Source organism: Corvus moneduloides, chromosome 4, assembly GCF_009650955.1.
Source record: "Corvus moneduloides isolate bCorMon1 chromosome 4, bCorMon1.pri, whole genome shotgun sequence".
NCBI classification, from domain to species: Eukaryota; Metazoa; Chordata; class Aves; order Passeriformes; family Corvidae; genus Corvus; species Corvus moneduloides.
The window spans coordinates 23,782,252-23,802,726 of record NC_045479.1 but is presented as its reverse complement, the minus strand read 5'-3'; the positions used below and the strand labels follow the sequence as shown (position 1 = coordinate 23,802,726).

The following is a 20,475-nucleotide window of genomic DNA, read 5'->3' as shown; positions in this document are numbered from 1 at the left end:
GAGCTTTTGGGAAAGTAAGTACCCTTCTGAATCTGAACGAGGTCCTCACAGGGATGGCTGCAGAGGGGATGGACAGGCTGACCCTGCTCCATCCAGGCACAGCAGCTCCCCAGGAGCAGCAGGGAGCGGCCATGGGTGCACTGGGGTGAACTGACCCATTCAGGGGGCTGATGCATTCCTGCTTTGCAGCTGCTCATCTGCATGGAGTTACTAAACCCACCCTCTGCTTCCCTGGCAGTGGCTTTGCCAGGTGGGAGCGGGCTGTGCTCGCCATGGCAGCACTCACTGGTGCTGGCAGGGGACAGCAGGCTCCACAGCGTGTTGTGCAGGGGTCATCCCATGTGCCACATCTTGGGATGATTTTGGGAGGGAGGGTCATGGTCGTTGCAGGATTGGGGGCCAGAGGAGACTCAAAAAATGGGTTTTTGGTCTTTTTTGGCTTTTTAGCACAGGCCTTAACACTGGGGACAGCAGGTGAGACACCAAGACAGAAGCCATGTCCTCAAACAACGCTGTCCTGGAGCAGGGCTGTCCCCAGGACCCTGTGCCTACAGCCACTGCCTGTGTGGTCAGGGGTCTCTTCAGCCTCTGGCTTTGCTGCAGCAGAGTCCCCCACCTTCTCTCCTTGTCACCAAGAAGTGACCTTTTTCAAGCCTCTGAGATGCTGCTGGCCATGGAGACCCAGAAAGAGGTTTCCTGGACAGGTTTCCTGGACAGGTTTCCTGGCAGGGTGGCTGTGCACTACCCTGGAGCCCTGGGGTCTGGCCCCTCCGTGTCCATGCTCCTGTCCCAGCATTGCCCATCCCGGCAGGAAATCACCAGCTCTGTAGAGTGGGGAGGCAATGCCCCACAGCAAACACTCTGCATCAGCTGGGAGAGCCTGGTCCTTCCACAGGGCGAGGTGTCAGCCCGGCACCCCAAATCCAGGTGGGAAAAAACGCTCTGACGGTAGTCATTTCATCTCTGTGCAGCAGCCCAGGAGGAGGATTCACCTCCTTGGGGGCACCTGGCGGCCCCACCGTCCCTTTCCCGCTGCCGATGGTTGCTCTCGTCTCCCCCATGGCGGCTCCGCAGCTCTGAGCTCACATGCGAGGATGGGCTAAAGTAGCGGAAAGCTGTTGGATCCTACCACAGAGTTACTGACTTCTCAGCTACAGACTGCATAGCAATCAGCGAGGGGGAGAGGCAGCCAGGGAAAGGGAGCGGAGCGCAAAGGGAGGAAGAGTGTCAGGGAGAGGGGGGTCTGGGGACTAGAGCAGGGGGGCAGCAAGGGGCACGGGCAAATAATGCCAGAGAAGGAGGGAGCCAGGCAGGAGGGGGAGACCTGAACCCGTCGCTGAGCCACGAAGGCACATCAGCACTCCGTGGGATGGACGCTCCTGGGAGCAAAAAATTCTGAGAGGCAGAGGCAGAAGGAGAGCGCTGGCGTGGGCAGGGCAGAGTTAGGAGAGGAGCAGGTCGCAGCGGAGAAGTAGCTCTTCGGGAGGGGAAAAAAATAAACCTAGGCTGGAGGCGAGCGAGGACTGCAGAGAGACTTCCCTGATTCCTCCGGTCCGGCTGAGGCATTTCATGGTGAGATGGAGAAACCGGCCGCTTCCCCCTTCCTCTGACGCTGGCTCGGCACGGCTGGAGCAGGCGGCAGCCCTCGGCAGGACCCGGGTAAGAGGCGGTACCCGGGAGCTCTGCTCTCCTCACCGGCATGAGAGCGGGAAGGGTTTTTCTCCCTTAGGAAAATAATGTATTGTTTCATTTGCGTTCGCTCCGAGGAACAGCTATAAATATAACTTAGGGAGAGATGCGTGGCTTCGTGTGAGCGTGCCAGTGAATAATAAAGTTGCCTGTGTGCATGGCGTATGCACGTACAGCTACCGGGGCGGCCGCGGGCCGAGGGGCAGGGGTGGGCTCCTGCCTCTAAACCTCCCCAACTTCCCTCCCCGCCCCCTTGCCACCCTGACTTCGGTCGCTTTGCAGGTAACTTCTTCATTTTTTCAGTTCCCCATGTTTTCTTAGAGTCTTCTTCGCCCTGGGCTGGGTCTTGCTCACCTTTTGTTTCTCCTGCTCTGTAGGTTCTTCTCTGTGCTGGTCCCGGCCAGTTCACAGGGAAGAAGGCAGCCGGAGACCTGCTCTCCAAGCTCTTGGGTGCAAATGGGGCTGAAGGGGACGTGTTCGTTCTCCTGCTGTCTGTGGAGATTTTGGGCTTCAGACCTGCCCCCCTCTCCCTTGCCTTCCACCTCTCCTAGTCCCAGCATGGCTGATCCTGCTGCTGGTGGTCCAACACCCCCAGATAGGCACAGTGCAAAGGGTCTTCTGGATAGTGGGTTTGGGTGAAGGAGCTCAGGAGGAAGCCATGAGCAAAGTACTAGAGAAAGTCTGCCTTTACTCCCTGTTGGCAAGGTCGGCTTCCCCGCCAGGGCAGGAGTGGGCAGGCAGGTTTGCATGGTGCTGGCGCATCACCTTGGACATCCCTGGCCCTTCAGCCCCCAAGGCCCTCCCTCCTGGGCAAATTGCCTGGAGTCAACCAAATCCTTCTGGCAAGAGCCTGGAGTTTCCTATTCCCGCTGCTCAGCCCTAATTCCATTCATGGCAAAGCAAACAGCAGCTCTGGGGCCTCTCTCTTCTCCCCTTGCTCCCCTTGGCGGGTGTGCTCTGAAGGGCAGACGGTGACAGCGCACACGGGAATGCGTGGCAGAGGTGATGTAGCTCCAAGGCTGCCCTCAACCCCTGCTCTCTGCCCTCCTTGGCTTCTCGGGAGGAGGCATCCTCAGGAGGTGGGAGGTGTGGAGATGAGCCCAGGGCTTGGGGTTACCCAGAGCCTGGGAGGGATCAGGCAGGTGCATGGGGAGTACATCTTGACAGACATGGGAATATGTCCCTTCTCCATTCACCACCAGGAATGGCACCCACAGAAGCTGGAAACACCCCAGCAGTGTGTGGCCTCTCCTGTTTGCAGTCACTGAAAATAATAATAAGTACAGGGGAAATATGTACCTTAGGAGGGAAGCATGAATCTGGTGGGGACAGGGGGTGGTAGGGAAAAGGACAGATGGTGAGGATGGCCACAGAGGGGATAAGCTGTAGAGGGCTGATCTGCAGGGAAGTGGGTTCCCTCTCCTCCACCTTCTTCTTCTTCCATCTTTCCCTGTTTGGGTGCTGAGATCAAGTGCCCCGACGCGTGGTGCTGGCAGGGGGCTGGCAGTGGTCCTCATCCCTTGCAGCCTCCTGCCATGGTTTGCAAGGAAAACCGGAAAGCGAGGAAGTGTCTGGGGAGGGATGGAGTTACCTGGCAGGACCGGTCCCCACTGGCCCCTCCATCCTCTCGGCCACCCCAAGCTCAGCCATCGGCCACGCCCGGGAAGCAGCTGCATCCCTGGGGTGGTGTCAGTGACAGGAGGGTGCCGGCAAGGGGGAGGAGGGCACTGACATCAGTGCGGACGCAGAGCAGAGCAGTTAATGGCCCTCTGCCCTCAGCAAGTCCCCCTCTCCTGCCTCGTTATTGCGCTGGGCTGGCTTAACCCGGCTGTGCGGCCAGGAATCAATAGATGGATGCTGGCGTCTTAGCAATCGATCCCTTACTCATCCACGCGGCTCCCAGCCTCCCGCTGGCGCTCGTTTTTCTGTGAATGGCACGGGCTGAACGAAGCCGTCTGCGCTTGCCTCGCAGCGCTGCGAAACTGAGTCAGGCTGAATTCCTGCTCCTTGACGTCACTGCTCCTGTGCCCCTTACCAGGGCAAGGAGAGGCCTCGTAGGGAACCCCCAGAGGCACCGGCACCGGTTTTCCTCGCCAGGCAACGTGGTTTTAATGGAGATGGTTGGGATCGAAGCCCCTTCTTGGGAGAGATGCTGACTGTCTGGCAGTGGGGAGCTTGGGACAGGCAAGGGCTGCTTTTGAGCTGGTTCTCACCCTCAGACCTCTCAGGTTCGTTCTCCAGCAGTGAAGGCGGTGCCGTGGCATAGGCGGCTGAGGGATGGGAGCCGGCTGCAGTGTGACCCTGTCCCAAGTGGCCCCAGAGACCCATGCACCTCCATGCCTGTCCTCCTGGGATCCTGGCAGTAGGCAGCTTGCTTCAGGGACAGTTTTGGCAATAACCCACTGATTTACCTGGGCAGGAGATGCCCACCGTCTCTCGGCACCAGCCATGCTGGCACAGCAACACCACTGCTGCTCTCACTGGAAATTAGAGAGTGGAGGATGGAGAACAAGATACCCTCCAGCCCAGCACCCCCCCTCGCTGCCAGCCAGGGGCTCCTGCCGCCGCTCTGCCCACGCTCCTGCCACCATGGCAGTGGGTCTGCCCCTCACAATCTGGACGGCTGTTTTATTTCTATGGCAACATTTCTCCTGAAACACTTCAGAGGGAGCCTGGTGCTGTTCGATAATGAGGGAAGCAGCATTCCCCATTCTGTCCCCTGCAAAAGGCTCAGAGAAACGACCCTGACACCTTTCCTCACCTCCTTCCCTCCCTGGCAAGCGGCACCAGCATTGGTACAATGAGCTGCTGGCCTTGTCCCAGCTGCCTCTCTGCTGCCTGTTCTCCTTTCCCCTGCCTTCAGCTTCGCTCTCCCCTCTCCTCTCGCCCGCTCCCTTTCTGCTGGCAGCCTGCTTAAGCACCCGCGCAGACTGACCAGCTGAAAGGAGTCTTAGAGCAAGTGGATGTCGAAAGTGACTCTGGTGTAGAGGAGGGTAAAGCCCCGGGAGAGCTGTATAGATCGGCCCCGCCAGCAGCGCGGTGAGTGCGGGGCTGAAGGGCACTGGGGATCCCAGAGGCTGGGCAGACAGGCGCTTCATCCCTCTGAAAAGCTCGATGGCATTACGAAGAGGCGGTGCCTGCCACGGGACCAGACACAGCGGCCCCAGAAGTCCTCTCCTCTCCTGTTCCCGTTGTTCCCACCAGCAAGAAAGAGCCTCGTGCCTGGGTGGAGGTGAGCGGGCAGAAGTTGCGGGCAGCACCGAGTGCCAGCAGGCGACAGGCAGGTGAGCAGGCAGGATGCCAGCGGGAGCGACTGTCGCAGCCCGGAGGAGCAGGGGTATGACAGCAACCCGTAGTGATGGCGGGGGGGATATCGCAGTCCTGGCAGTGTGCAGATGCAGCCGCCGTGTCCCGCTTCTCACTGCTCTCCCCCAGCCCCGTCCTGCCCGCGATGGCAGCCCCACCCTGTCAGAGAGCTGGGGGGTAGGGGAAGGAGGAGGAAAAGGTCCTTCGTACGTGAGTTGGGAAGCACTTAGTCTTGACACTTTCCAGATGTGTTGGTTAAACCTGACGGATCAAGCTGCAGCAATACAAGTCAGCAAACCTGTAGTGGAATACTTGATCCGCGGGAATGCGGTTTTGCAGCTTACCTGGGATGCTCCCTCTGCTCTGTTTCTGGTGCCTAGCAGGCATGGCTGAAAGGGGAGAAGCTGGGGCCCTTTCAGGAGGCTCGTGACTCTGCTCAGCTCCTTGTTAGCATAGTGACAAGGGGGGTGAAGGGAGGTTTTTTTCCCTGTCACTGATGGGTTAGTGCTCAGCAGCCAGGCCAGGCTGGGAACTCAGCTGTCGTGCGGCAGCTGGGTGCGGAGCAGCGGCTGCAGCCTCTCTCGATCGGGGGCTTGCCGCAGAGCAGGCTTTGCCCTGGTTATTGCTCGCCCTTGCTGCTGTCACTGTTGTTATCATCATTCATAAACTATTTGCAGGCACCTGCCTTGCTGGGCGCTTGGCAGAGTCACTGGCAGTCCATCCCTGCCCTGTCAAGAGCACAACTGCAGCAGGCAGGCAGATGACGTGAGCCACCCTTGCCCCCCTTTCCTGCACACCGATAATTATCCTTGTCCCCTGAGTAGCCAAAAGCCATCAAGACACCCCGCATGGCCAGGCACTTTGTGCTGAAAAGATGCTGAAGCACATGGATGCTGCTGGGAATGGCCTTACATCAGGGCTCCCACAGGGCAGGACGCCCAGTGAAGGGAATTCCAAGGAGGAGGGGATTAGGGAAGATGCCCTTTGCACTGTGCAGTTGTGCTGGGAAGCTGGAGGAGCTGACCTGAGCATAATGCATCTGCCTGGGTTATGAGGACCTCAGGGACAGCCCAGAGCCTTCAGTTTTTCAGCTCTTGCAGGTTTTGCATCAACCCTCCAGGGTCCAGTCTGTGGCTTTGGCAGGCAGGGTGCTGGGCGTATGTCAGCCCCTGTGTTTCCTCAGGAGCAGGTGGGATGCGGTCTGCACCCTGGCTACTACAAAATCTCCATTCCTTTTTGGCCAAGAACGCCACCCAGGGAAGGCCAGGGGCCTTCTGAGCATTTAATTTTTCCTCTGATGCCAGCTACAAAGAATAACACCCACCTACCTCGCTCAGCAAGAAAAAGCAGGGACTTCTCCCCAGCTGCCACTCCAGCACCATCCTCTCCTTCCAATCCTGCTCAGTCAACCCCCAGCCCCTCTGTCTTGTACCCCCAGACCCATTTTGGCCAGAGAAGAGTGGGTGAATGCCAGCGCCAATCCCACCAGCCCCACTGCGGGGTATCCCCCCTCTAGTCCAAGATGCTGGGGAGCAGGAAGCTGTTCTTGCAGCGCCATTGTCTGGACAGTGCAGCAGCAGCAGGGATCGCTGGGGTGGTGTGGGAGCAGGCAGGAGGTGATGCTGTCACCTTTCTGTGCCTCTTCCCGACTTTGTCATCCTGGGGACCTTTGTGTGGTTCCCATTTTTATGTGTTTTTTTCTCCCTCTCACTCTTTCTCTCCTTCTCTCTTCGCTTTCTTCTCTCCCCCTCCCATCAGCATGTGGGCTGATCACTGCTCAAACTTTTAATTCAGATGGTAATTGGAATAATAATACGGGCAGAATCCTTCTGGCTCCGTTGCTGCAGCTGGCTTCAGGGAGCTATGAATAGCTCTGAGTCACACACTGAGATGGTTTAACTTCAAATCATTTTGTTTTGTTTTCATATTACCCATCCTCAGGCTCCAGAGCTTCACAGGGGGAAAAAATATCCCCCCTTCTCACTCGACTCCAAAATATAAACCGGGCAGGGGCACATGAATAAAATCCTCTTTTGGAGAGGGAAACTGGTCAGCAGATCATGCCTTGAGGGGCAGATGGGGACTCTTGGCACTTAATCTATTTATAATTATTGAACGAAAAGGCAGAAGTGTGTATATAAAAATGGTATAGAGTTGATTACAGCTTCCTCCCCTCACCTTCCATATGTCACTTGCCTTTTTAATATGGTAAAACTCTCCTGCACGGTGACTGTGCCTTCGCGTGTGCTCGTACAGCGCCTGGCACCCTGCCCTGCCGGCACAGAGGAGCGAGAGCTCGGCCGCTGACTCGTGTGGCAGGACAGCCCCCCATGGCACCAAGCTGCCCTGTGAGCCCTGGCACGAACCCTGGGAATATTCATGAGCAATAGCAGAGGAGATGGAGTTACAAAGAGGATGGCGAGGACACACAGAATGCTGTGGGTCTGCAAGGCTCTGCAAAAAGGCAAAGAGGTCCCTTCTCAGCTGTGGGTGTTTCCGCCCTGACTCCCCAAGAGGCGAGAAGTTCGTCTGCCGTGTTGTCAGCGTGCCCGAGCTGGCAGGATGGGTCTGTGGATGCTGATCCCAAGCCAGCCGGTGCTACAGAGCCGGTAACAGGGACAAAGGCGCAAAGCGGAGCGCAACCAGCGGCTGCGGTATTGACCACAGACAGGAGGGAAGCATTTGCCAGACAACTCCAGATAAAGCAAAGACTAGGAGTGTAAAAATACCCTGGGATTTTTCCATCGTTGTCGCTCACAGTGTATGTCCCAGAGCACCAGATACGGTTGTTATAAAAAGAGAAGTGGGGGAGTGCTTTAGCGTGGACTTTTCTGTTCTGTTTCATGAGACTCTTCCATTGCAAATTTAAGGAAGGATTGACAATATATGATCTACACTGGCAGGGGCTGGAGAAAGACCAGGACGTGCGAGGTGCTGCGCTGTGTACAGGGATGCAGCGATGGAGGCGTTGCCCCGGCACCAAGCGCCTTGACCTTATTAGCCTGCAGATCCCTTGGAAAGGCACAGCAGCAGTGCAGCCCCACGTGTCTGCTCAGGGCCAGAGCAGAACCGGGGTGGCAGTGTGGGCTGGTGTGATGGCTTGTGCTGCTGGAGCACGGTGTCACACGGGAAGGAGGAGATGACTGCAGCACCGTGGTGGTGTCCTGGCATCGCTCAATCTAAGACACAGGAGGGGGAAAGTGGTTGGGAAACAGGGAAGGGTAGCGCCTGCTTTGGGGCTGGAGGCAGCTGCTGGCCCCTGGAGACCCACCTGGCTGACAGTTTCAATGCTGCAAGGCAGTGGCTGTGATGTCCGTGCTGCAGCAGCTTCCCAGAGTGCTGGGGGCTTCTGCAGGCCGTGAAATACATGGGTGTTCATGTATACCTGGCGCAGGCAGCAGAGGGATGGAAAGGGATGCATGCCGCCTCCTGCCTAGCATCTCTCCTTGCTGCACCCACCAGCTTGGTTTCATCCCACTCCATAGGAGTTGCCACTGACCCTGCAGCTTCCTCCTCCACATGTGGGTCCCAGGAGGCAGAACAAGCTCCAAGAAATGTCCTCAGGCATGCTCTGGATTCGTGTCTCTGTCCTCAGCCAGGCTTTCCTCCCCCTTGTCCATGTGACAGGCAGCTGCCCGTTCAGGATATGAATATAATCCCCTTCTGCTGGAGACACCTCTGAGCCTTCCCCTTTCATTCCATTTGTGTTCCAGGTTTCCAAGTTGCAATGGGACCTTTTCACAGCCATTTGAACTACGTTTGCATAGGATTTGGGCTCCTGGTAAGGCCCCTGGCCTTGCCAAGCTGGCGGCATCAATTTTGCCATCAGGGATGTCAGTGGTGGCCCTGGGCCACCAGCTGCTGAGGAGGGACAATGAGTGACCCAATGTGGTAGCAGTCCCCAGCGCAGGGCTCCTCACCTGCCTGTCTGTCCTTCCCATGGCGGCACCACGCGCTGTGGGGGTGTGCTGGGGTGGAAGTGGGAAATGTGTTTATTTTTGTTCGTCTCCTGGCTCGTGCCGCTCTGAGTTTGTGGCACTCGGTATTACTAACACTTCCCTGTGCCAGCTGGCAGCAGGGGATGAATCAGATTGGCAGCACCACAGTGTGGACCCTTCACTGGCCGTTCAGCTTGGAGTGGTGCCTCTGGCCAAAGTGCTGGTGATGTCTCCTGCCCCTGTCCAGGGTGAGCCCCCACCAAAATGCCAGTGGCTTGACCTTGCTGGTGGACGTGTCTCGGTACCCTGTGGGACAGGGTTGTCCTCTCCGACCCATGCTGCTACCCGGGCTGGATGGTCCCTGTCCCTCCTTTACACTGCAGGTCTCAGGTGGCTTCATGAGCTGCTCTCTGCCCACTGGCGGCATCCCCAAGCTGGGGTCAGCTCTGCAGCCAGGAAGACAGCTTATCCCCCTGCTGCCAAAAACACATTTGCAGTTGTTGTGGTTTAACCCCAGCAGGCAACTTATGTATCACTCAGCCCCTCTCTCCCTCTCACTGCCCCCAGCCCCAGGCCGGAGGGAAATTGAAAAAAAAGGTAAACTTTTTGTGGGTTGAGATAAGAACAATTTTATAATTGAAACAAAATATAATAATAATAAATATGGGAACCATATTACTATTATTATCAATAATAATAGTAGTAATAGTAATAATGAGCAGAGAGAGAGAGAATAACAGGACCAAAGAGAAATAAGTGATGCACAACCCAATTACTCACCACCCACTGACTGACGAACAGCGCGTCCCCAGAGAGTCATCAGTCCCTTCCAGTTAACTCCCCCAGTAACATACTGGGCATGATGTTCTATGGCATGGAATATCCCTTTGGCCAGTTTGGACCAGCTGTCCTGGCCATGCTCCCTCCTGGATTCTTGCACAGCTCCTCACTGACAGAGCATGGGCAACAGAGAAGTCCTTGGCTTAGAGTAATCCACTACTCACCAACAACTCCAACATGTCTGTGTTATCAGCCTTGTTCTCGTACTAAATCCAACACACAGCACTGTGCTGGCTGCTACGAAGAAAATTAATGCAGACCTAGACAGAATCAGGACAGCAGTTGATTGCTTCCTCCCTCTCCCCTGCTTCTGACAGCTCAGCACACATGGAACTCGATGACATCACAGACCTTGGAATGTTGGTGGTTCCAGTTGTCCCCAGAGACAAGATGCAGAGGTATGTGGTTCTCCTCTCCCTCCTGAACATCCTGGTGTTCTAAACAGAGGGATTTTGGTGGCCACACCAAACCCTGCTGAGGCTGCAGAAGGTGGCACGCTGCTCATCAGTGTCAACGGCCCGCACGGCCTGCACTCCAGGAGGACAATTCGGATTCTCCTGCTTGCTGCAGCCCAGAGCATCCTGAAAAATGCCGCAGCCATTTAGCATCTTTGGGCTAATGATGATGGTCCATCCAGAATCTCAAGGCTTGGAAGGTGATGATGAAGATGGTGGTGATGATGATGACAGTGAAGAATCAGGGAACTCCGGCCACTCTGAGCGTCCTTCACCCTTGTCCAAGAGCAATGATAGCAGAGATGACAATCAGACAGAGGATCTGGGAGAACCCAGGCTCTCTTACATGGTGAAAGATAAACGAGTGGGGTTGGCCAAGCCTGCACTGGAGTTTGAGGAGGAAGATCAGGAGTTTCAGGAACCATTTTATGAAGACATGGGAATGTCTGACAGTTTGGCTGGAGATGAGGAGCCCAGCCTGACCTATCACCTTCCTGGGCATCAGAGGGGGCCTGCTCTCCTAAAGGCCAGCACAGCACCAAGTGGCTTCCATGAATCTTTCCAGCATAGCTCAGGCCAGCACCTGGGGACAGAGGCCACTGCCACACGGGCCTGTGCTGGTGACCATTATGTGGGACACCCAGAGAGCAGCACGGGAGCGGAGCCCCACGTGCTGCACGAGGAGGACAGCGAGGACAGGGAGTCCCCGTCCCTGCAGCCGACCTACGAGTCGCTCAGGCAGGAGAACATCCTCCTCAGGTCAGAGAATGAAATGCTCAGGAATGTGAACCTCGTGCTCATGTCGGAGAACTTTGCACTCAGGCAGGTGTTCAAAGAGCTCAAGGACGACAGTGCTGTGCTCGTGGGGGAGGATGTCATGCCCAGGGAGGAATACGACGTGCTCAGGAAGCAGTATGACAGGCTCGAGGGTGAGAATGCTGCGCTCAGGAAGGACAATGCCATGGTCAGGAGAATGTTAAACACCTTCCAGTACAACTTGAAGAGACAGGTGTGCATGGTGTCGAGCCTGCAGGATCAGCTGAAGGCCAGCCAGGCTGAACGAGAGAGGGAAGTCCGAGAGCTCCAGTCCTTAGCCCAGCAGAGTGAGTGTCATCTTCAGCTAATGAGCCAGCGGGTTCTGGATGCTGAAATAAACATGGAGAGGCTGAAGCAGAAGATCTTTATTCTCCAAGGACAGCTGGAGAAATCCAAGCTGGAGAATGAAAACCGGAGAACAGACTGGCCTGGAAGCAGTGAAGCACAGCTTAGACTTCAACAGGCAAAACCCCCACGAGCTCATAATGGGCAAAAATGGCTCCCTCAGGCAGCTCCTGCCTCAGGAATGCTGCCTGTTGTTGCTGAGGTCCTTGAATCTACCAGAAAAATTCTCAAATTTTAAGCAGAAGAAGATCTGTGAGTGCAATTTTGTGTGAGTTCTATGAATCCGTGTACGGTCCAAGGCCATGGGTCTCCCACTTGCAGCCATTTACTGCAAATAAAAGCATTTACTTTCCCTTTCTCAAATGTGTGTGCTCAGACTGGTAGCCTTTATCCTCTATGGAAATACTTTCCTTGTGATTAAGCACCAGTTGCAGGAATTGATGTGGCTTTAGCTGCTGATACTCTGTTCGGGCACTGTGGAGCCAGCAGCAGACACTGCCCAGGCTCTGAGCTGCACGGTCCAGCCGTGATGCACTCTGTGCAAGAGGCTCTGCCACAGCTCCAGCTGACATGAACTCCCATGTGGGAGCCAGGAGGAAGCACAGCACCATAGGATGCAGCACTCTTTAACAGCATGCTCATCCTATCCCATGGCTGTACCAGCCTGAACGAAGCCCTTGTATTTCATCTGCTTTCTTTGCCCCTTCTTGGGGAGGAGGGCAAGATGAGGAGCAGAGATCCAGGTGTTGCTGCACAAGGTTTCACAAAGCTTCTTAGGTCCTCCTTCCTCTCTTTTGGAGCTGGCTGCTGCCTGGGCCAGAAATCCAAAATCTCTAGAAATGGTGCATCTGTTTCTACAGCTGGAGAAAGAGAGTTGTTGGTTGTAGAAACTTCTAGGAATTTGTGAATTACTCATATGTGTGAGCTTTGGCAGCGCCTTCCCTGTGGTATTGGGGTCAGTGCTGGCTAAGGATGAGCCTGGCATATCCAGGCTGGCTGAGGAAGACGCCAGCTGAAGAGGATGCCCTTCCTCTCCCAGCTGGGGCTGGCATAGAGGGGTGTATATAAACTGCCCACCTTTTGTCACCTCCCAAAGTCATGTGGGACCCTGCAGTCCGAACTCACCATGTAATCGCTCTAGTTAGCTTTATCCCAGCAGGACCATCTGTGGGTATGAAGTGTCCTCTCTTCATCACATCAACATTTCTGATTAATTTAGGTTACCAACCCCAGGGTCTGCTATAGGTTTACCCAGCTGCACAGCAAAAATTCCTGTATCTGGCCAAACTGACTCCATAAAGACTTGGAGGTTGTAGGGCAGTGAGGCGCTGGGAGCTGGCAGAGCTCGGTGTCAAAGTGCTTTTTCCTGATGGGGATTTTTGGGTAGCTGTTCACTTTTGTCTTTATATGGTGAGTTGTGGATAACAGATTTGTTATCTTCTCCTGGTCTCATAATACTCTTGGTCTGAGCAACTATGTTTGTGTTGCTGCAGAGCTTTAGCTGCCTCAGTAACTGGTTAGTCTTCATCCTATCAGAGATGATGTCTGGAGCTCCTTACTTGCTGCTTTCCAGTCTGTGCTCCTAACTGGGGAAAGCTGGTGGGCACCCCTGGCCACGTGCAGCCCCATTCTGCATCACTGCTGATGAGACACGGGTGGTTCTCACCAGCTTTTCCATCCTAGACAACATCGCTCACTGTTCCTCTCTCCTGTCTGTGCACAACCACTTGCAAGCAACTCTAAACCTTACATTTGATCCCAAAAATCATTGTATTTTCCCCATATCTGGCAACCAGTGGCTGTTCATGGGTGAGGCTGGGAGGAAGCAAACTAGCTGGCTCTGTCTGCATCCGCAGTCCTCACTGGCTGCTGTAATCCAAAGGACACAGTGAAGGATTAACACGGGTGTACAAAGCCCTTCCTAATCTGTGAGTCATTACCCCCTCAGGGCATTTCACTTCCCAGCAGCTCTGGGCAGGTGAAATAGGTTGGCTCTTGTCTTTGACTTTCCCATTCTTCTGTTCTGGGAGGACTGGGTTGGGACATCTGCTGGACATCCTCCCAGCACCCTGCTGCTGAGCTTCTCCTTGGATGCTGTACACAGGGCATGGCGCAAGGTTTGTTTCCTCTAACTGGCTTCTCCTTGGCTACCCCTGAGCCCTTCCTTTCCATCAGTTCTTTTGGGCTCTACCCATTGCTTTCCTTCTTTTATTTGAAACGGGGCGGGGGGGATGTTCTGCACACCCTGGAGAAAAATCCCCTCCGGGTTAGGCTGGGCTGACGGGGATCCCTGAGGGCTGCTGTGCATTCGTTAGCCCTTGTGTGCGAGGTATTTAGCCTGGCTGAGCTCTCGTCCTGGTGTAAGCTCTGATATTAATATAATGGCTCAGGGCGAGGGCCCCGTGAGCTGCTCAGCTGCTGTGCCCTTGGAGAGCGGTGACCGGCCGGCCCTGCTCCTCTGCAGGCGGGAGGTGCTGGGGAGCGCGGGGTCTGTGGGCCCTGCACCCAGGCTGCATCCATCAGTTCCTCACCTGCCTGAGCCAGGCTGCAGTGCCCCAAGGAGACCTCCCGACACCCCCTGAGCAAAAGGCTGGGAGCCCTGTGCCCGCCGCTCTGGACTGGGATGGGCGCTGTCAGGGGAGGCTCTGACTGGGTTTTGCTTCGTCCTTCTCTGCCAGGCGCGTGCCCAGGAGCGATCGCAATGGCAGCGCTGGTCCCAGCTCGCCAGAGGTGAAACCTGGAGCTGCCCAGTCCCACGTGAGTGCTGCTGCATGAGTGCCCACGCCCCGCCAGCTCCCGCGGCCCCCTGACATCCGATGACAGAGCGAGCCATGGGCAGCGTCCGAGTCAATCGGTGAGTAACCCTCCTTTCAAGACCTGCTGCTGCCCTGGGAGTGACCTGGTCCTCCTCATCTGGCCCCTCAGACCCTAACTTCAGACTGCCTTTTGATATATTCTTCTCAAATTACCTGCCAGCGGCTCTCCTGTTCTGAGGGGTGACTCCTCTCTCCTTCTCCAATCCAAAGCATGCCATATTGTAGGGGTAGTGCTTGGAGGAATACTATGGAGGAGAAGCAAAGCACTGCATGGTGCTGGGCCAGAAATTACAGATTCCAGCAGCACTGCAGAAGCCCCATGTTCCCAGGAATCACAGCTCCAGCCACCAGTGCTGTCTTTGCTGTGAGATGTGGATGGAGGGCTCCAGCTGACATGTCAACACTATGGTGCGGGAGAGAGAAACTCCCAGGGTCCTATGAGGCTGCAGCTTGTCAGGCATGAGGGCAGAGCAGTCTTTGTGCTTCAGTGCACCCTCTTGATTTCCTCGGTGGTCAGAACATCTCCTGCCACCACATCTCTAAGGAATATCTGCAACTGTCACAGCATGACGAGGGGCAGTGTCAGAGCGAGGGAGGGGAGCCAGAGGGGCAAAGATCTCTCAGAAAGTGTGTGTGTAGCTTCTGCCAAGGAAACTGCCAGTGCTTTGGCTGTTGATTTCCAAATTACACCTTTGGCTTTAGATAAAGGATGCTGGAAGACACACATGTTGCTGTGGCAACAGAATTGTCCTGAGTGCAGGATGTGTATAAACATTGTCACCACATACCATGAAGTCAGTGAGCAGAGCAGAGGAGAAAATAGATACTCCCAGCCTTGTATTATATGAGGGCCAAAATGTGGTCAGGCTGCAGGTGCTTGCTCCCAGGCTTCCTGGCTGTCCCAGCTGCTGTCAGGTTTCAAAACCTTGCATCCCCCCTCACCATAAAGGCTGGAAGGTACCACAGAGCTACAAGCTGCTGCTGCTTTGCTGCCCTGTCAGGACTTTGCTAGATGCAACCTCCTGGCAGCAACACTCAGCAAACGTTGTGGCTGATCTCCACCATTTTGGTCATGTTGGCACCATGGTGCAAGAATCACTGAATCGTGCCGTTGTGAAATCCCACAGGGTGGTACTGTAGCCCTGTGAGCCACCCACGTCTCCTGCCCTTGCTGTCTCAGTGGTTGCTGTTATCTTTCATGAATTCCTGATGGAAGCGCCTGTTTCTTCTCTTCCCAGGTACAGCATCGTGTCAACCGAAGAGGATGGACAGAAGGTCTCTGCGCTGGGCAGCATGAACGGGCACAGCCGGAACGGGAAGGGCCACGCTCCCCGGCGGAAGCACCGCAACCGCTTTGTGAAGAAGAACGGCCAGTGCAACGTTTACTTTGCCAACCTGAGCAACAAATCTCAGCGCTACATGGCCGACATCTTCACCACCTGTGTGGACACGCGCTGGCGATACATGCTGATGATCTTCTCGGCCGCCTTCCTGGTCTCCTGGCTCTTCTTCGGCTTCCTCTTCTGGTGCATTGCTTTCTTCCACGGCGACCTCAATGCACCGGCGGTGGCAGGTGGTCCCTCTCTCCTCAAGCCCTGCATCATGCACGTGAACAGCTTCCTGGGGGCTTTTCTTTTCTCAGTGGAGACGCAGACAACCATTGGGTATGGCTTCCGCTGCGTGACTGAGGAGTGCCCGCTGGCTATCATGGCAGTTGTAGTCCAGTCCATCGTGGGCTGCGTGATTGACTCCTTCATGATTGGCACTATCATGGCCAAGATGGCAAGGCCCAAGAAGCGGGCCCAGACCCTCCTCTTCAGCCATCATGCGGTCATCTCCGTGCGGGATGGCAAACTGTGTCTCATGTGGAGGGTGGGCAACCTGAGGAGGAGTCACATCGTGGAGGCCCATGTCCGAGCTCAGCTCATCAAGCCCTACATGACAGAGGAAGGGGAATACCTCCCCCTGGACCAGCGGGACCTAAATGTGGGCTACGATGTGGGTCTTGATCGTATATTTTTGGTCTCACCCATTATTATCGTTCATGAGATTGATGAGGAGAGCCCCCTTTATGGGATTGGCAAGGAAGAGCTGGAGACGGAGAACTTTGAGATTGTGGTTATTCTGGAGGGGATGGTGGAAGCCACAGCCATGACCACACAGGCACGGAGCTCTTACCTTGCTAGTGAAATCCTTTGGGGTCACCGCTTTGAACCAGTTGTGTTTGAGGAGAAGAACCACTACAAAGTGGATTACTCACGCTTTCACAAGACGTACGAGGTGGCTGGCACACCTTGCTGCTCAGCCCGGGAGCTGCAAGAAAGCAAGATGACCATCCTACCTTCTCCACCACCTCCCAGTGCCTTCTGCTACGAGAATGAGCTGGCACTTGTCAGTCAAGATGAAGATGAAGATGATGATGAAGTGGGTGTGGTGTTAGGGGGCAACACCAAGGAGGAGGGAGGTATCATCCAGATGATGGATTTTGGAAGCCACCTGGACCTGGAGCGGCTCCAGGCAACTCTGCCCCTAGATACAATCTCATACCGCAGGGAGTCAGCCATCTAACTCCTCCAGCCTCCCCGTTCCGCACCCACTGCCCACAGTCTCCTCTGTTCCGTACCCATACACTGGATAAGCCCCTTCACCACCAAACAATGCCTCCCATGATTGCCTCTCAGCCCCCGAGTACACCAAAGCCTGGAGCTGCTCTGATACACTCCCTTTCTCATGAGGTCATACAGCCTGGGAGAGGAGTGAGGATACGCTACTCTTCTCGGGTATGCAGCTCGGGCTAGAACCCCTTTCCTGCCCAGAGACAGGAGAGCAGCAGGCCTGGTCTCTTGTCTCTGGAGAGGTGACAGGAGTCCCTGCCTTCAGTGGACAGATTGGGACCCACAGCAAGTGTTTCTGCTACTGAGGCAACAGCAAACATTCTGTCCCCTCTCACCTTGGGTAGGCCCCATGGCTGTCAAGGGTCATCGCTGTCACTAGGAGAGGAGCGACACCTAAGCACTGACCAGATGAGGATAGAAGGGAGAGTTTGGGACTCCTGGAGGGAGTGGGGAAGGATCTCAAAGGAGGAGTTTATTTGCCTGTTTGTTGCTTGTTGCACATGATTCTGTATATAAAAGAGAAGGAGAACTGAAATCCATATTCTTCCACTGCAAACGCCAAGCTAGGAGACAAGGACGCTCTGCATAAGCCACTCTGCAGTCTCCTTGGCTTTTGGTGTCTGTCACCTCCAGAAGCAGCTCAGCTCCACGGACTCAGATCCAGTTCTCCCAGTCCTCTTGAAAAACATGTCCTGCTCCTCTCCTGAGATACCTGGCGGAGGAGGCAGGGCCTTGTGCTTGCCACACTCAGACTGCTCCCTGGCACAGCACAGCCGGGATGACAGACAGGTGACCTGACTGGACAGCAGACCCTCCATTTGCTCCTTTTGCCTCCTCCATTCTTCTCCCTGCTGCCATCAGCTGTAAAACTGAATTTGTAACTATTTATTTTTAATAAAGTCTAAAATCCCAAGGGGAGGTTTGGAAGCAAAGGAGAGACTCCAAGGCTGCAGCCTGTTGTGGAGACTGATGAGGGTTATTAACACAGCTGTTTGCTATTTGTATGGCATTGGACCCTGGAAGCTCCACTGCGAGGGCTCCCTTGTTCTGGGCCTCTCTGATAAAAACCTACAATAAGAGGCTCAGAGAATTTGCTCAGGGAGAAGGTCATACAAATGTATGTATGGAGGGAATAATTTGCATTAAAATTACCAGTAGGATGGGTCAAGCAATCTTGTTTGCTTTGGAGATAGTGAGGGTTTTGCCCAGGGAAAGGTTATAGATAGACATGGTGAAGAGGCAGAGATGTGCAAGACATTGCTCTAGATGGAAGGCTTAAAAACCCCATTAAAAACCCCAAAGCCTTTCTTTTTGCTAGATTCAAGTGGAGGGAAAATGAGGGAGGACATCAACCAAAGCTAGACCTGTAACACCTCTTTGTTGTCATTTCACAAAAGAGCTGAAAACCTGATGAGCATCTTCCTTCAGGAGCAGCAGAATCACCCCTCCAAAACTGCAGATGAGGTGAGGACAGAAAGACAAACAGGAAACTCAGGAAGCTGCTCTGGGCACCCAATAGCTGTGCTATGGTGGGGAAGAAATTATGTCCCACCTAATCCTTGATCTACAAAGCAGAAAAAAACATCTCAATATCAATTTGGAATTGGTTCAAGAAGCAAAAGGAAGAGAGGAAGAAGCAGAAGGGTAAGGAAGGAAATAGCAGGGCTGAGAGGAAGAAGCAGACATAGCAGGCAGCTGGTGGAGAAGGAAGGGGAAAAGAGGAAGAGAAAGTGAGGTTATATGGAAGTGCATTTGAGAAAGAGCACAAATAGACTCACAAGATGTGTCTAGACCCAGACACGGTCATTTCTCACCCCAGGATGTAGGTTCTGTGGGGTGGCAGCTGTCCTGCCCGGGTTTGCTCCATTTGCCACCACTCTCTGGGCCCAGCCATGCAGCCAGTTTTCTACCCAACAAACAGTGCACCCATTCAATTTCTCCAGGCAGCCAATTTCTCCAGGACAAATGCTTTGGGAGACAGTGCCAAAGGCTTTACGGAAGTGCAGGTAGACATCCTCCAGAGCCTTTCCCTCACCCACTATGCGGGTCACTTTGCCACAGAAGGAGATCAGGTTGCTCAAGCAGGACCTGCCTTTCCCAAACCCATGCTGGCTGGGCCTGATTCCCTGGTTGTGCTGTATGATGGCAAGGTGAATTGCTCCATGACCTTTCCTGGCACTGAGGTCAGGCTGACAGGGCTGTAGTTCCCCAGATCCTCCTTCCAACAATTTTTGTAGATGGATGTCACACTGGCTAACCTCCAGTCACCTGGGATCTCCCTGGCTAGCCAGGACTGCTGAGAAAGGATGGAAAGTGTCTTGATGAGCTCTTCTGCCAGTTTTCTCAGTGCTCTTAGTTGGATCCCATCCAGCCCCACAGACTTGGGAGTGTCTAAGCAGTGTAGGAGGTCTCTGAGCATTCCCTCCTGGATTATGGGGCTTCATTGTGTTCCCTGTCCCTGTCTTCCAGCTCAGGGGACTGGGTACCCTGAGGACAACTGGTCTCACTATTAAAAACTGAGGCAAAGAAGACATTAAGTACCTCAGTCTCTACCTCGCTCCTGTAGTGATCCTCGGCTCCAGAGTCCATCTGCCAGAGCAGTTTGCCTCAGAGCCTTCACTGAAATAATGGATACACTGGATTTTGAGTGGCCCCCATCCCTCCTGGTTCTGCCAGTGCTGAGGCAGAGCTGTCTCTCCTCAGAACTCCAATGCTCCCCACTTGGGAACTGGGGTGCCTCTCTCAGTACTGAATTCGAGAATTTGCTGGTTTAGGAAGTGAAGTTACTCCTTTCATTATTTACTTATTTTCCCCCGAGGGAATAAGTGGGGGCTGGTATTGACCTGGCTTTTAATACAGCTTTCAGAGTCGTGTGTCTGCCACTGGCCATGGAAACAAACTAATGGACCGAGAGAGAAGGACTTTGTGTGCGAGGACATGGGCATTCAGGACACAGGCTGGGGTGGTGGCCTTCAGGAGAGGGGGAACCCTCGTGGCTGGGCACCCCCCTCACGGACGTACAGCATCCTTTGGAGGTGGGTGGCAGTGCTTGGTGGGGATGAAGCGTCCCGTTAGATCTTGGGAGGCTCATCAATCACCAAGGAGCAAGTGTGCAGAGATGCCAGACAAGGATGATGCACCAGGACCATGGGCATGCACAGCTGGAGTGGCTGGGACAACAGGTCAGCACTGGCACCCCTCACTTCACCTGGTGGGGCTTTTGGGAGAAAAACGGGACAAGATTGCAATAAATCTGAGGGAACAAGCATCGTTCAGCCATACTGGTTCCAGGCCCTTCCATATGTCTGAACCTGCTGGACGTTTTCATGTCACGGTGGAGAAGACAGTGAGGCATTGAAGAATACCCAGCTAAACCCCTGCTGTTCAAAATAAAATTGCAAGAAAGATTTCAGTGCTCTCAGATCATTAGAGAGGGGAGAGAGAAGGGGTTGAGGGGAGGGGGCAGAGGGAAGGAGAGGAACAGCCAGTGTAGGAAAACAGAGGTGATGAGTAAGTTTCTGCCTATCAGACACTCCTCATGCAGCTGTGCTGCTGTTGCCACACACAGCCCCTCAAACAACATGGTGCAGCCACTCCAGTGACTGTTCCTGCAAGCTGCACACATGCCCACAGGCTTTGCTGATACACAGCAGCA

General features: G+C 54.6%; 2 protein-coding genes across 4 annotated transcripts; both read left to right on the top strand.

The window, feature by feature from the left end:
* The first annotated feature begins 1,284 nt into the window (after window positions 1-1,284).
* Window positions 1,285-20,228, top strand: KCNJ4 (potassium inwardly rectifying channel subfamily J member 4). Of its 3 annotated transcripts, none has more exons than XM_032107385.1 (3): window positions 1,285-1,659; window positions 14,068-14,243; window positions 15,444-20,228. In XM_032107385.1, the coding sequence occupies exons 2-3, from the start codon at window positions 14,206-14,208 to the stop codon at window positions 16,771-16,773; spliced, it is 1,368 nt and encodes a 455-aa protein (XP_031963276.1). In that variant the 5' UTR covers window positions 1,285-1,659; window positions 14,068-14,205; the 3' UTR covers window positions 16,774-20,228. The 3 variants fall into 3 exon arrangements, with proteins under 3 accessions (XP_031963276.1, XP_031963278.1, XP_031963277.1); XM_032107387.1 differs by lacking the exon at window positions 1,285-1,659 and adding an exon at window positions 4,705-4,973; XM_032107386.1 differs by lacking the exon at window positions 1,285-1,659 and adding an exon at window positions 13,312-13,506.
* Window positions 9,696-11,741, top strand: LOC116443300. Its single transcript, XM_032107388.1, has one exon. The coding sequence runs from the start codon at window positions 10,362-10,364 to the stop codon at window positions 11,625-11,627; it is 1,266 nt and encodes a 421-aa protein (XP_031963279.1). The 5' UTR covers window positions 9,696-10,361; the 3' UTR covers window positions 11,628-11,741.
* Window positions 20,229-20,475: the final 247 nt, after the last annotated feature.